We start from the raw sequence: 16,298 nt of genomic DNA on the forward strand, positions 1-16,298 counted from the left end.
AATATATCCAATTTAGCAAAGAATAATATAACTATACAATAAGGCTTCATTTGTGACGGCTTTTTTATTGCTTCTTAAAGCAGCTTTTTAGTAAAAAATCAAAATTTTTTGTATTAAAAAGCTGTTTTAAGAAGCAATAAAAATGATGTCCCAAACGAAACCTAAATAAAGCTCTTCTAATTTTCTTATCATTTTCATTTATATTATATATATCTGTGTTAAGTTGATTTGTGAGCTAATTTAGTGACTTATTGAGTAAAATTATATGAGTTTAATACTTAATAGGTGAAGCTACAGTCAATTTAACTTGACATAAGAGCTATTAAGCCAATTGATTTAAAAATATTATTATAAAAATACTTCAAAAAAATTAGAATCGATGATTTATATAAGAAGTTATTTAAAAAAAACATGAAAAAATAGTAGTTCTTTTTCATATCTAAAAAAATTTATCATTATTTCACGTTTAATTTTGTTTATCATTATTTTACCTCAAATCGATTCCCCAATATGGGCCAACCCAATTATTGAGGGTCAAAATATTTCAAATCCACTATCTTTTGATGAGTGAATAACTAATTGTGAGTATAAATTAAAAATTAAATAAATTAGTGAAGTAAATTGAGTGTAAAGTATTTCAAATAGATGTATTTTGAAAATATTAGTATTTGATTTGAATTAAAAGAAATCCAACTTAAAATATAAAATATTTGAAATTCACCATCAAAATAAATTTTGGCGTATTTAAAAATCATTAGATTTGACTAAGTTCTAAATTCATTGTACATTATCTATCACCCTCAGCAAAAAAAAAAAAAAAAAACTTGCCACCTACCACTGTTCACACCAGTTGTTGGTCACCGCCACCTGCCACCCCCGGCCGGATGCACCTCGATAGCATGCCACCGCAATTGCTAGCTTCCATCCTTTAGCTGCATAATGTTTTCATTTTACTTCACGCAAAAATAATAATAATAATAATAATTGCATTTATTTTTTAACGATCGAAATAATTTCAAAATATTTTACATACATTATTGTTAGATTTAAATTTATCCGTGGAAGATGACATATCTTACTAGAAAGTAAAACATGTGAATTGAGCAAGTTTGACTAGTGAGATTAGAGAGTTGGGAGAGGAAAGGTAAGTTCAACAAAGTTATGGATCTCAATATGGCAGAATGTTCACTAAAATCAATCAAAAGTCTTGCAATGTCCTAAATTGTTCCTTAACACCCATTATTAATAGAATTTTGAGAAATATGTGAAATGCTATAAAAAAAATAAAAACATACAACGTTACATAAATTACCTATAAAACGTTATACACACCCGTGACAAGTGTTGTCTCCTGGTTAGCTAGAGGCAGGCAAGATATGAAGAATTCTAGCGAGTTATCTTCGGGTGAGCTAGGTGATGTTGGATAGGCAAATAGGCCTAGACAATTATGCGAGCGAATGCTGAGATGAGGAGACCTACTTGTCGATGTGGCTGGTGAGTTACGTGAGATTTCAAATCGCCTTGGCTATAAAAAAAGGGAGTGCGATGTTATCGTAGGGATGGAGAACTTTGAGTTTGATGATCGTAACATTGTAGCTAGTATGAGGGTCCCATGATTAGTGCTTCCCTGAAGCTAAGTTTGATGAGGATGGTTGCTTTAGATGTGAGCAATTACCTATGATCACTTCAAGGGGGAGCGAGTGAATGAGGTCTTGGCTCATTTATGTGCAAGTGTCATGCAACTAGCTTGATAATCCCAAAATTGTCCCACGGAGGGTGAGCTCTTTCATAAATATATGTGAGTAACGTTTGTTGATCATTCAATAAACAAATTCTTCAAATGAGCCATGCTTGAGGAAAAATTTTCTTTGTGGAGACTGAACGGCGAGAACCATCCAGATTTACTATTCTTGTTGCGTCCAGGAGTATTCGCGGTGGTAGAGCAATATAAAGTTTTATGTCTTAGCATTGTACGAAAATCTGGCACGCAATCAGATAAGAGAGAGGGTGTATAACATTTATAAGACACCAAAATTTTAAGGTGGAAAGCCCCTGAAAAGGGGAAAAAATCACGGGACCTGGCCCAATATGAATGAATCCACTAGTATTGTAGTTGATTACAAAGGAGGTCCTTCCTCATGGGAAGGCCTTAGCTTGATGTACATCTTATAGAGTACATTACATGGTGAGAATACAAAGAATCCTAGTTGATGTGTTTGTTTGGTCTGAAGGACTGTAGTCGGTGTGCGACGTAAGTCGGAAGGACCCTTGTCGGCGTGCGACAGAGGTCGGAAGAATTGTAGTCGGCGTGCAACGTAAGTCGAAAGGGCCGTAGTCGGCAGGCGACGGAGGTCGGAAGAATTGTAGTCGGCGTGCAACGTAAGTCGAAAGGGTCGTAGTCGGCAGGCGACGGAGGTCAGAAGGGCTGCAGTCGGCGGGCGACATTAGTTTGAAGGACCGTAGTCGGCAGACAACGGAGGTCGGAAGGACCATGCCTGGTAGAAGTCCATCAATGGACAGAAATTAAACATCAGATAGATGTCTAGTGAAAGTCTGACAATTAGTAGAAGTCTAGCGTGAGGTAGAAATTTGGCGAAGAGCGGATGTCCAACGTCGGGTAAAAGTCTGACGTTAGTTGGTGGCCGAGGAAAACTCCGACGTTAGATGGTATTCAGGGAGAATTCCGGTGTCACTTGGAGTTTGGGTGAAACTCCAACGTTACTTGTAGGTCGGGCGGAATTTCGGCATCACTTGGAGGGCGGGCGTAATTCCGGCATCACTTGGACAGAATTCCGGCGGCGGTGGTCGAGGAGGTGTTCTTCCCTCCTAACCTTCTTCTCTTCTCCTTCTTCTCTTGCTTGTGCCCCCTCTCATGAGAAATGAGGGGTCTATTTATAGATTTTCTGGAATGTCATAGCTCGTAACTAGGTGTGAGATCGGGGGCAAATATAGAGTGGTTAGAATGAACGGCCGATATTGAATCCTTCGATTGTGGACCGTTTATTAGGCATTTGAAGGTCTTAATGACTTCGGAATTCGGCGATCTTGGGCTCGTTGGATTTGTCTCGTCGAGCCGCTCAATTCAACCATAAGCTTGTCAAGTTTGGAGACCATTTGGTAACTCGAATTGTGGTACGAACTTTCCAACAAAGCTTCGGGTCCTTGATTTGGACTCATTTGGGCTCAGATTGAGTTGAATTTGATGTCGTTGGGTTCATATTTTCGAGACGCTTAGTTTGACTATAAGTTTGCTGAAATTGGAGTTCAGATGCTCTCAGATTTAATTTTTGAAGTTTCCAACTTGATTTTTGCCTAGAGATTCGTGCCCGATCAAGATAATTTTTGTATGACGTATGAATTCTTTTGCTGCGCTTTTGCAAATACTCAACAAAAGGACAGCAAATACATAATTATGATTGTACTTTTGTCAAGTATTTGATATGTTTTTATAAAAGGACAACAAAAGCGTAACAAACATACTGCTTGAGGGCATACTCCTCTACCAAGACTAACCAATTATCTGCTAAACACCTAATAAACGAGCATGCAACATTATAATTAAATTGTATTTTTTACTCGATATTACATTATTACTTTTTCTGAAAATAAAACGGCTCTTTTGAATTAAAATCGCTGAAGTGGAAAAATAAAATAAAATTTGAATGCCCTCATGAAAGCGACGCCATCGTCCACGTGTATAAAAGGCCATACTACATCACATCGCTCTCCAATCAATCGACTCACAGGCTCCAACAGATTCTTGTTCGCAAGCCGAGCAAGCACGAGATCCAAAACTCTATAATTCAAGCTCACGCCATCCGAAACCCTGATTCAACGTTGCAGCTTCAATCAGAAAATGGAGCTTGCCAAGGCCGCTTCGATTACCGCGCAAGCTCCTGGCCTTGGTCCCTGGAGCAGAAAATTGGGCGATGAAAGTTTTCAGTTGAGGTTTCACCGTAAGAATGGGAAGAAGTCTGCAAGAGTAGCGTTAGTTGTGAGGATCTCCAGTGATTCAACCAGCGATTCATATTCAGCCAGCGTTGAATCTCTGGTCGGCGATGCTGTCGAAGGCACCGAGGCCGAGGCGGAGGCAGTTTTAGACGTAAGGCCAGGGTTTAGCGCCTATAATGTGCTTGCTGGAATGCCGCTGCCATTCGGTGCGACGGCAAACGAAGTTGGAGTGAACTTTGCTGTGTACTCTGGTGATGCTTCGGCGGCCACCCTCTGCCTTTTTACCCTTTCAGATTTGACGAAGGTCAGCTATCAGTATGTTTTTTGAGTGATTATTCGTTAATTCATATTTTTTGAGGGTTACATATGAGTTCGATGTAGATTCTTGGATGGAGATCACGATAGCGTTCTATGGTGCAGAATAGAGTTACGGAGGAGATTCCGCTTGATCCAGTGATCAACAAGACTGGGAGCATTTGGCACGCCTTTCTGGAAGGCAAGTTCAGGGATATTGCATATGGTTATAAGTTCGATGGAAAGTTCTCTCCGGAAGAGGGACTTTACTTCGATAATTCTCGTGTTATTCTGGATCCATATGCGAAGGTTCGTTTCCTACGGCATTTATTTTTGTGGTTACTGCCATTCCTTTTTCTTACAAATGTATGTTCCTTGTATTTGCTATATTGCAGCTAGGCTGTACCTTTTTTTTTCGAAAAATGAACATGAAAATTTTAAATGTTTGTGATTTTCTGTTCCTTTATAGGCAGTCATAAGTAGAGGTGAGTATGGTATCCTTGGAACAGATGGAAATTGTTGGCCTCAGATGGCTGGCATGGTACCACTTTCAAACAGTGAGGTATATTCCGTTTCTAAACTTTAAATTATATCTATATTCATTTCTTTTTCTTTTTTTCAAAAAATAAAATAAAAATTGTAATGGGAAACAAGAGGATCCTACAGGTATCCAGATAGAATATCTCATCTAAGGTTTAAAATTGTGCAATTGGGTATTGAGGCGTTTTTCATTCGTGAGACGAGGCGTAAGTCTCAAGGCGTTTTGAGACCTAAGCCTCAAAATCCAAAAATTGCGTAAAGTGAAAATAAAGGTTAAAAATAATTTTTGTATGATACTCAAATAATATATTAAATAATGACATATTAATTTTATATTGAGCTATGAAGTGACAAATTAGCATACATATGAAACTAAAAATTTCACAAGATGTAAAGTGACAAGTGATGATTGAAATCCAATATAACAATAGCAAAACAACATGAAATATAAGAATTACATAGAAGTATCCTATAAAATCAAGTTCAACTCAAAATTCAGCAAAGTGATATCCTCTCTCTCTAGAGCTTTTTTAGAAAGAGAAACTCTAGGATGGCTAGAGGGGTGGCTTTAGGTCACCTCCTCCAAATGGGGGAAGAGGCGGCAGTAGGCGGGACTACCGGCAAAACAACTACTAGCATCTGATCGCACCCGTCTGCGACGAGGAGGCGGAGACTTCCATGTCCCATTCTCCTCCTGAGGCTCGGGATCCTGTTTCTAGGGAATCATGTAATGAGGTGGTTGCAAAATCACAAGCCATCATCTGGCGGGTTAAGGAGGAGGCGTGCAAGCAGGTGCAGCTTCCATGCCTGCAAGGTCCGGCCAACTTTGTCAATCGGCAAGATGGTAGCGTCAGAAACCTCTCTATGGGTTCTGCCGGCTCGCAAAGTGCGGTCCCTCTTCCCGATCAGCCTTCAGGTTTCAAACCAACCAAGCCCGGTCAGCCCTTGCAAGTTGCGATCCCTTTGCCAGGTGTGGATGTTCAGCTCAACCATCCCAGCCAATCGATGGTTTCGGTTACTCCTAGCAACTGCAGCTCCGATGGCGAATCAGACGACTCTGAAGATGAGATGGAGGAGTCGGATGTCGTGTCTGATCCTAATTTCGAAATGGAAGATGATCAACACATTGAGGATCGATCAGATGATTCTATGGGGTTGGTTAGGCAACCCGATTCTCCTCCCAATTGCTCTGCTCCCTCCCCGGAAGCTGGGATGACCGGCTGCGTCTAGTTGGCTCTCGCTAAGGATATGTCTGTGGACAAGTCTCCAATATGCATGTGTATAAAGCCCGTAGTTCTCTCCCCCATTCAACAATTTGCTACTGGAATGCGCCCTCCAAGTGTTTGTGTTAATGACGCTGAGTGCTCCGAATCAGCTAGACCATTTGCCAGCCCACACAAGCTCCTTCGTTGCAGCCTAGAGGATTGCAGTCAGGCCCTTTTGCTTGGAACAAGGTCCAATTTGTCAAGTTGGATAAAATGCCAAGTGAAATCTTCTTTGCCAAGGATGGCATGTCCATGGAGCCGGAAGTGGCAGCTGTGCACGAGAATATTGCCAAATTGGATAGAGCATTAGTGGCTAAGCTCATGGGATGGAGGGTTGCATTTCCCTTCCTTCTTGGTGAGCTCAAATGTTGGTGGTATCATTTTGGGGAATTCAATATTATTACTACAGCTCCAAACTCTTTTATATGTATTTTCCAAAGCATAGAGGCTAGGGATGCGGTGCTCATGAGTAGGTCGTGGATCATAGCATGGAACATCATTGGTATGGACAAGTGGTCTCCTATCTCCTATCCCAACTCTCTTCATGGGCTTCACTCTACTATTTGGATACGTCTTCCATAGCTCCCTCTCATGTACTGGGATAAGAACAACATCACTCGTCTTGCCAATTTGCTTGGTGAACCTTTGTGGATGGACTCACATACGAGTACTTGGGGAAGATCATTCTATGCAAGGATTTGTGTTAGAATTGATCTCTCTCAAAAGCTTCAAGCTGGGGTTTGGATCAATGGGCTCCATGAACGGTTTTTCAAAGAGTCGAATATGAAGGGCTTACAAACTTTTGCTTCGACTGTGATCTAATTGATCATGCCAATGGAGCTTATTTTTCCAAGGCTCCAACCCGTGCTCCTCAATCCCCCCCAATGCAGTCGTCACCGCCAACCAAAGTGCAAGCCACAACCGAGAGTGCCCCCCAAGCATCCTCCCCTCCTCATGAGCCAAAGCATATTGTTGTTGAAGAGCCCTCTCTTAATGAGAACAAGGAAGAATCCTCCCTTGGAGGGAAGGGAAAATCGAGGGCTCCTAAAGATCAAGGCACTTGTCCACAAGCTGATCCCCCTATCCTATTCACGGTCGAGAAGTTACAGCAAACGGAAGAAACTTCAAATAAGATTGTGAACTTTCGCAAGCAACAACGAAGAGTATCCAAGTCTCAGTTGGACAGAGAGCTCCTCCGACTTGGGCTTTTATGTGCTTTGGCCACCTCCCCTAGGAAGAGGAAGAAGATTTCAACAGATTTCACCAGTGGGGACTTGGACCCCTCAAGTGCTGAATGGGTGACCTCTTTTCATTGGTTTCTATTAGGTTTTATTGCGTAATACAAACCAATGAAAGGGTCCTTCTCATTTGAGGGGTTTTTTTTTTCTTTTGTTTCTGTCTACGACTTGATTTGGGGTATTTTTCCTGTTGTATCCCTTCTCCTTTTGTCCTTGGGAAGTGGAAGTTTTTTCCCACAAGCTTGTTTCTCTCCGTGTATCTTTTTTTTCTTTTTAATATATTTGTGTTTTATCCAAAAAAAAAAAAAAGAGTTCAACTCAAAATTCTTTCTTTCTCAGTTCTCTACTCATCCACATTAAATTCTTTAAAAAAATTGACATGATTGGCAACAACTTAGAAATCATCTACACTGTTATCATTGAGGGGGTCTTTATTTGAGTCATCATCATGACAAATTAATTTCTTCCCTACCTCATCCTGTGGAGTTCAATGCCTTTCAATATGTTTCTTCTTCATTTATTTCAATCATTTTTTTCTTTTATAAATATTTTTCATCAACATAAATATGAGGATAATACTCCAAAATTTTTAGAGGAGGTGGTGGTGGTGTGCGGTTCCATTGATTCGCGGTAGTAGTTATGAAAAGGCGGTGGTCTAGAGGTCAAAACAATTGAAAGGAAGTTGCTGCGGCTTGAAAAAATCTCATAACATTTATATTCCTCCTTTTTTGGAATCATGCTCCTTTTGGTATTTTGAATATTCATTTCAATCTATCTAGCTCTCTCCATTAATACAGAATAAACTTCAGTCCCTAAAGAAACAAGAGATTATTTGATAGCATCTTTTAACCTAGATAAAAATCAATGATATTTTTCTTCTGTAGTATGAACTAATTGAGGATCATATATGGATAAGGTAGTGAATTATGTTTGATACTGAATAACAAATCTGTCTTCTTGCACCAGCCTTAAAAATTTATTCTGCATTTGCCTCCTTGCAGAAAGAGGCATAAATCAGTTTCTAAACATCTAAGTAAATTCATCCCATTTGATCTGCATGCTTGATATTCCTCCAAATTTATCCTGGTGCTAACCCCTCTACCACCTTTTAGCCTTGCCATCAAGTACACATGTCACAAATAAAAACTTCCTTTCATTTGGGTAGAACATTATCTCTAATATCTTCTCAATACTCAAAAATTAATTTTCTGCTTCAATTGGTCCATCTACTCCTTTAAACGATGGTTGTCTCATATCTTGAAATAGCTTTGAATATTTATCCATGATCATATTATTGCTACTACCACTTTATAATTGTTAATTTCTTGAATCCTAAATTAATTGAGTCATTGATATCATCATTTGATTCAGTACATCAAGATTAACAACAATATTTGGTACAACCCTTTTCACATCTTCTTCAGGATCATTCAGCGTCTTGAAATACTATTAAATCTCTTATAAATTCATAATTTAGTAGCACATCACATTTTTTAACTTAAATAATAAACCTAATGGCTCTTTCAGTACAATTCATAACATATTTGGTCTCTGATACCACTTTTGTCACGCCTCGGCCCAAAAACTCTAATTAACGAGGCAAAAACAGATAGTCGGGCAGTTTTATACATTGTTTCTAATACATAAACAATTTAACAAAAAACATCCCATATAAAATTGAAGAGCCACTAAAAATTTACATATTTGAACATGTAGAAATACTAAAGTTGTATATGTTTTCATTCGATCATATTCTTTTGTAGGCATATTCCTCTCTTTCAGCCATTTCTATTTATCAGAAGATTTGCATGAAAATTTTGTTTTACAATTGAGTTTACATAATAAACTTAGTGGATTATCACAAACTTATAATATAACAGTTATCTATGTAAAATAAAATATGCATGTTCCTTTTCAGTTCTTATACAATTAACATATACACAACATTTTATATGATGTAGATTCTTATAATTTTTCTTTCCAAATAACTTATTTATATTTCTTTATCATTTATTCATTTTCATTTTTAATTTATTCATTTTCCCTTTCATTGAGTGCAGGAGCACCGTTTTAATATTTTGTTGCAATAAAGGTACAACCATTTTCATTTCTATTTCTATTTTCATTTAACGTGCATGAGTACGTTGCGTCTTCAACCAGTATCATAAAGAAGGAACTCCCGTATTTGCATGCATACATATTTTCCTTCTTTTACTAATTTTTCTTAATATTCTGATTTATTTAATTCTTTTCCTATATATATATATATAATATTAATATTGCATTATCATTTTAATTTTATTATTTCTCAATTTGATGCATAACGAGGATATAAATTATATTCATATACCTACATAATACAATATCCAATAATTTCGATTAAACAAAAGAAATGTGAAATTCCATAAAACAATGTAATCTCTTACATTGTTTTTCCTTAATTTGATTCATCTTGAATAATGAACATAAAGATATGCTATAATATTCATTAGTTGAAGTAACATCAAAGGAAATATTAAGTACTATGTAGTAATTGTAATTACTCACTATGATTACTTTCGTGCTTTAATTTCTTCTTAATCTCAAGTTTTGCTATAGATTTTCAATACTCGTCTTAGCTCAATTATGAAAGTCTTTCACTGTTCTAAATAACATTTAATTTCATTAATTATCGTTGAATGACTTTTCAAATTCAAAACAGTATTGAATTGATTAGACTAATATCCTTAAGGGTAACATCAAATGCATCTGCTATCATTTATATAATATCGAAAGCTTCTAACTTTCTATATCTTAAACAAAATTCATAATCCACTGAATTCTCTAAAATAAATCTAAGTTAATTATCTCGATTAAAGATTCCTTCCTTCCTCTTTGAAATTGAGACTCACTACTAGATTTCTTCTTACTATTTGACAATCACCTATTATTTTGTCAATTAGAGAAATGTAAAATAATAATTTTGAATGTAAAATAATAAGTTAAATCACTTACTCTTTTCTTCGTCGTCAAAAATGGATACTAGTTGCTTCTTTCTTTCCAAAAAAATTTCTTCTTTCAAAATTTTCTTATCTTTCTCTTTCAATTCCTTCCTTTGCCTTCACTTGAAGACAATGGATCATTTCGTAGGTTTAAATCATGAAAGAATTGCATACAAAATGAACAAAATTGAAACACCTACCTTCTTCTCCTTCTTCCTCTATGTCAGTCTCCGGTCGCTCCTTTCGTTCGATTGGCTTAACTGGACAAAGTGAAACAAAGATATCTCGCATGAGGAGTCGTTGTTTTTCACTCCCGTACTCATTTCCTCTCTCGATTGTGTTTCAATTCTGCCAGGTTCTCCCGTGCCTGCGTGCGGCCCGCTCAGCTCGCTATTCGTTGCCTTTTTCGTCCGGTGTTTAGATAGGAGCCGGTTCCAATGAAACGGCTAAACCAGTTCTTACAATGTAGCGTCATTTACCATAACTCTTTATCTTAGATTCATTGAGTTATATCATGTCTTGTAAATACATCACGTTTTGCAATTTGCTGGATTAATTGAGTTATATCATATCTTGTTAATACATCACGTTTTGCAATCACAAATTTCTATTTTCTGTTCTATATTGTGCTAAAATCATTTAATCTGTATATTGATATAAAGGGGTCTTTAATACTTTTTTTTTCACACGCTTAATATAAATGATAATATATTACTAGCTTCAGACACATTGAAAAACCTTAACTTTTTAAAAAATTCTGAAATATGCATTTCTTTTTCCTTAATTTCCAATTAACGGAATTTTCAGTTTGACTGGGAGGGCGACTTGCCTTTACGGTATCCTCAAAAGGATCTGATAATTTATGAAATGCATGTTCGTGGTTACACAAAACATGATTCAAGTAAGGTAGATTTTCCAGGAACTTACATTGGTGCCATACAGAAGCTGGACCATTTGAAGGTATGTTTTTTTCTAATAGTAACCATTAGTTCCATATGATGAGATATTAGAAACTATCATGGGCTTCTTTTTTATTTCCCTGCCTATATAGTTAGCAGCTTGTCTGTATACTGTGCATAAACAGCGTGAACTTGCGCTGCAGAGCACTTCTAGGCCCTCACTTCAGTGTAGTAGCTATATTATTCGTTGCATATTTTGTACATAAGATTTTCTTGACATTAGATGTACAGTTGTATGATGATAATTGTAGATTACGAAGCAGTTCTTCAAGAAAAATGCTGCAAAAGTTGGAAGGAAGTTAATAAATCTTTTTTTTTTGGTTCTAAATATCAAGATGTCCATTTACTAGCATACTTCTTTTAATAGAGATTTGTACCTCTGCCCTCCATTTTATAGATCCAAGCGAGCACCACTCAACCAAATTGCTGGTGGTTCTAAGTCGTCATTCACATGACATAACAGTAATGTTCACTGTGGCTATTGACTGACTTAGGCTTCGTTTGGGATGACTTTATTACTGCTTCTTAAAGCAGCTTTTTAGAACAAAAATAAAAAAAAATTGTACTTGAAAGTTATTTTAAGAAGCAGTAAGAAAGTCGTCCCAAACAAAGGCTTAGTATACTACGGATAGCAATTGTCTGTTCTGTGGATGTTATGTACGTATGAACCCACTTTAAACTCCACAATATTTCAGATTATCATGTATATCGGCAATAACAATACATAATAGTAATGTTAAGTCAGGCTATTGATTGCCTTGGTGTAGCATGTATGTCACCTGAACATATAGCCACTGGAATCGATGCTACATGTTAGTGGCATTGTTGTTTAAGTAGTTTATGGCCCATTGTCTCTTATGTGGCTTGTTGACTTTCTGCATATTGATTTTTTTTTTTTTTCATATTTTGCTCGAGATTCGATTATCATAGGCTTAATATACAAACCAGTTCATGCATGATGGATAGTTTTTGTTTAGTGACCAACCACTAAAATTAGCATCTAGTTCTTCTGAATTTCTGTCTGCTAAAAATTCACAAAATATGAAGGAGCTCGGGGTCAACTGTATTGAGCTAATGCCATGCCAGGAATTCAATGAGCTTGAATACTTCAACAGCTCTATGCATGGTCAGAACAGGTATGTTTTGCAAACTTCAGAAGTTTAACATTTCTTATCCTCTTAAGCATCCAAAACTTGATTGCACATGGAGTCATCTTAGTGTTTGTTTTTATGATATATAATAAATTTAAATTTCACCGAGCATCTCATATATCTGTATAAAAATGTTATGCATCAGGAGAGGTTTTAAAAACCTAAAAGAGAAGAGAAGAAAAGTAAATAATTTTTTATTTATTTATTATTTCAAGTGATCAAAAGGTGCTAAAATTGAAGTGAGTTTTCCAATGTATAATAAAAAAGTTCATGCAAACTAACGGTAATAACATATAATAACAGGGTAACAAAAAAGACAAGATTAGGAAACATGCAGTCCCAAGAAAATAGAAAATATACATTTCTATTCTAAAAAACTAATATAAACTGATTATTGGGAGAGTAATAGTCAGCCATATGTTTCATCAATCTCATTCACTTGAAGAAAACTCGCCCCAAGTCTTATGATTGCAAATATTATTCAACAGGACGGCAATACTTAAAGATATAAACAACATCAAAAGTATTAGAAATATTCATTTTGGCAGAAAGATCAATCTTTTAAGCATTGTATGTCGCAACACATTGTAATGCTAAATGAGTCTTCGTTGTTGTAGCTCCCCGGGCTAGGGGTGTTAATTTTTGACCTGACCCAAAACCCGACCCGGATCTGACCTGAAAAATCCTTGTTCGGGTCAACCCGGTTAGTAAACATGTCGGGTTTGCGTTCGGATTTTTGACCTGTTTGAAAAACGGGTCGGGTTCGAGTGAACTCGGCAACCCGAAGTCAACCCGAGTTGACTCAAGAATGTGACTGTATGTGCCTCGCGTCGCGTCAGCTCTGCAATTGGTCTCGTCGCTTCAGCTATCCCGTCTCCGCAATTGGTCTCGTCAGCTCTGTGATTGGTTTGACCATGTTGACCTCGGTATACAATCAACACAAAACAAAAGGGGGCAAAAATGAAAATACATGCTCAAATCCATACCTGCGCAAATACTGTAGAGATCCCGCTGAATTACTATGTATTCGGCGCCGTTCAAGTCTCTATCCCGCTATTCTTGCCCAAACCATGCTCGAGGAGGTTCATTCACGTCGTTAAATACCCAACCAAACGAAGCCTTTGGCGGCCGCTCTCCGACTCCAACTGCCACAAAGCCCTTTCTTCTCCGCCTCTTCTCTCTGTCTCTTCTGAACACCAAGCCAAAGACTTCCAACCTCCCTACTCTAGTGTCTAAAAGAGGATTTAACTGCTGAGGGATTTAACATTGTCTAAATCCTACTTAAAATCAGCTTAAATCCTGTTGTTGAAACAAAATTTAGCTCAAAAGCTACTCTTGAGACATGAATTAGCTTAAATCCTGTCTAAATATTACTCAAATTATGTATTCTTTCTTTTAAAATTAAAATTAATTATTTTTAATTATAATTGATTAATAATAATACTAATTAATTATATTTAATTAAAATTAATTATAATTAAATATTTAATTATATTTAATCATTGTTAATAATGATTAGTTTTAATTAAAGTAAATTATAATTAATTAATTTTTTATTATTATTGTTAATTATTAATAATAATTGGCTATAATAACTTAAAATTAATTATAATTATTTATTTTAATTTAAATTAATTATAATTAATTATAATTAATTATAGTTAATTATTCATTATAATTAATTTTAAATATAATTAATTATAATAAGAAAAAAGAAAATGCAAGTGCCTCTTACCTCGATCAGCGTGCCAACAACCCCGCGAAGGTATGTATTTCTGAAACTTAGATTCCCGCCTTTGGAGTTTGCGGCGCACCAGAAAATCGCCTATACACGCTTTTATTGCGCGTGGTGGGATAGGACCCCGACGCGATGCCTATGATGAGGCGAGTAATTGTCTAAAAGCCTCATTTCGAAGTTTGTGGCGCACAAAAAAGTTGCCAATAAACGCCTTTATTGTGCGTGGTGGGATGGGACCTCGGTGCGACACCTACGATGAGGCTGGGTCACTTATAAGTACGCTCGAGCGGGGGGAAAGCAAACTGTCTTTTTAAAGAAGGTACCGTCAAAGACCCCATACACGCCTTTATTGCGCGTGGTGGGAAGACCCAGTTTCTCGTAGTTTTTCCCTAAACGGGGGAGACGCCGGGAGGTTGCCGAAATTTCGGGTGAACGTTAGACCGTACTTGGACTTGATTGAGCACAAAGAATTTGCAAGGACTTATGAATTTGAACTTGATTGGAATCAAGAATAATGGACTACTTTGAACTTAAACTCAAATGAATTTGAATAATATAAACTTGATTGAATTCAAAGAACAATATAAGATTTGGACTTAATTGAGCAATAATAAACTCAAGAACTTGAACTTAAATGAGTTGAACAATGAACTTGATTGAACTCAAAGGACCGCAAGGGACAGAACTTGAGTACTTGAACTCAAGCTCGAATTTGAACTCGAGCAAGAACTTCAGTTTGGACTTGATTTGAATTTGAAAGAATAATGCAGAAGATCATACAGAACTTGAAAATGATCTTAATTTGAACCTAAGTGAATGATAAACTCAAACTAAATTCAAACAACTTGAAGCTTGATTTTAATTAGATGACAAAGACATGCAAATTCAAGTTTTACTTAAACGATCAAAAGGAACATGGTACTCCTTGGATAAGAACATTCAACTTGTGGTGACCACTTCAATTAGAATGAAGAAATTGATGATGATGACATCAAGCTCATTGAAAATTATCACCGAAGATAAAGAATTTGCAAGTGAAGTGTTACTTACAAGCAACACTAGAAGAGAGATAGTGGGTTCAAACACTTAGCAAGTGATGATGGCCGGGGTGATCACAACAAAGGATATGATTGCAAAAGAAGATCTAAATTATGAGGCCATCATGTTAGTTGTAAATCATCCTTAAGAACAAAGAACATGCAAGTATATTTTGCTTACAAGAAGCAAGAAGATTGTGAATGACACGGCTTGAGTCGTGGGAGATAGGGCGACTTACTCTCAAGTCATCATGCAGGAAAATGCTAGGGTATCCCTACAATCTACAATACTTTTGTAACAAATATGGATCCATCGTATAATAGATGCGGCAATGTTCTACAATCAACATCAATATATCAACAAATACAGTTAAACCCGCAAGCAATGTAATAAATATTGTGATTTGCTAGCTATCATGCACGAAGAATGTAGGAGGTAAAGCAAGAAGAATGTGAAAGAGGTAACTTTCTTTCAACCAATGATGGCTAATTAGCAAATAAATACATAGTATTCTATCTATAAGCAACTATGCTTGATATAGTCTATTGGAAAATAGCGACCAATGAATTGCTATAAATACGAAAGATCACAAGTAAAACATAGAAGAAATTGTGAAGTGAGGATGGAGAGATCCTACAGTCAACACTTGTCAAAATGCAGATGAATGCCTCAGTCTTCCACGACACAAGGTTGATGTACAATAAGTGTAATGGTGTTCTACTATCGATTTCAAAGAACAAGTGGATATTCAACTCTAAAAGTAACAAAGTCAGAGTTGATGTATTCTTCGTAGCAGTCATGCGAGAAGATGTAGCAATTCATATCGCATTCATCTGGGAATATTAGTGAAAGAAATTAGTGTGCCCACAAGTGACTGTAGAAGATCTATCATGCACACAGTGATCCATCTACAAACATCTACAAATAAAAACCAAGAGATTAGTTAGTGCACAACAATCTGTCTACATAAATCATGTAAGTAGTACACGACAGTCTACCTGTACAATGCAGCAAATAACTCAATTCAGAGTCTGCTATGTAATGCCATTGAATCCGCAACATCCATGCAAGCGGCCAGAAGGCATTCACATATATTTCAAAGTACCCCGTGCACATGCACTATAGTTTGTATATACATAGGTA

General features: G+C 36.7%; 1 protein-coding gene across 2 annotated transcripts in view; it reads left to right on the plus strand.

The window, feature by feature from the left end:
• The first annotated feature begins 3,727 nt into the window (after window positions 1-3,727).
• The window catches only part of LOC110113494 (isoamylase 1, chloroplastic), a 35,525-nt gene continuing 22,954 nt past the window's right edge, over window positions 3,728-16,298 (plus strand). Inside the window, exons 1-5 of one of the 2 annotated variants that reach the window (XM_020846117.2) lie at window positions 3,728-4,255; window positions 4,372-4,554; window positions 4,715-4,807; window positions 11,077-11,229; window positions 12,276-12,364. In XM_020846117.2, coding sequence (XP_020701776.1) covers window positions 3,857-4,255; window positions 4,372-4,554; window positions 4,715-4,807; window positions 11,077-11,229; window positions 12,276-12,364 — 917 coding nt within the window. In that variant the 5' untranslated portion in view covers window positions 3,728-3,856. Of the gene's footprint in view, window positions 4,256-4,332; window positions 4,555-4,714; window positions 4,808-11,076; window positions 11,230-12,275; window positions 12,365-16,298 lie in introns of both variants that reach the window. The other variant, XM_020846123.2, reaches the window with a different exon arrangement.

This window comes from Dendrobium catenatum, unplaced genomic scaffold, assembly GCF_001605985.2.
Source record: "Dendrobium catenatum unplaced genomic scaffold, ASM160598v2 fragScaff_scaffold_1638, whole genome shotgun sequence".
Taxonomy (NCBI): domain Eukaryota; kingdom Viridiplantae; phylum Streptophyta; class Magnoliopsida; order Asparagales; family Orchidaceae; genus Dendrobium; species Dendrobium catenatum.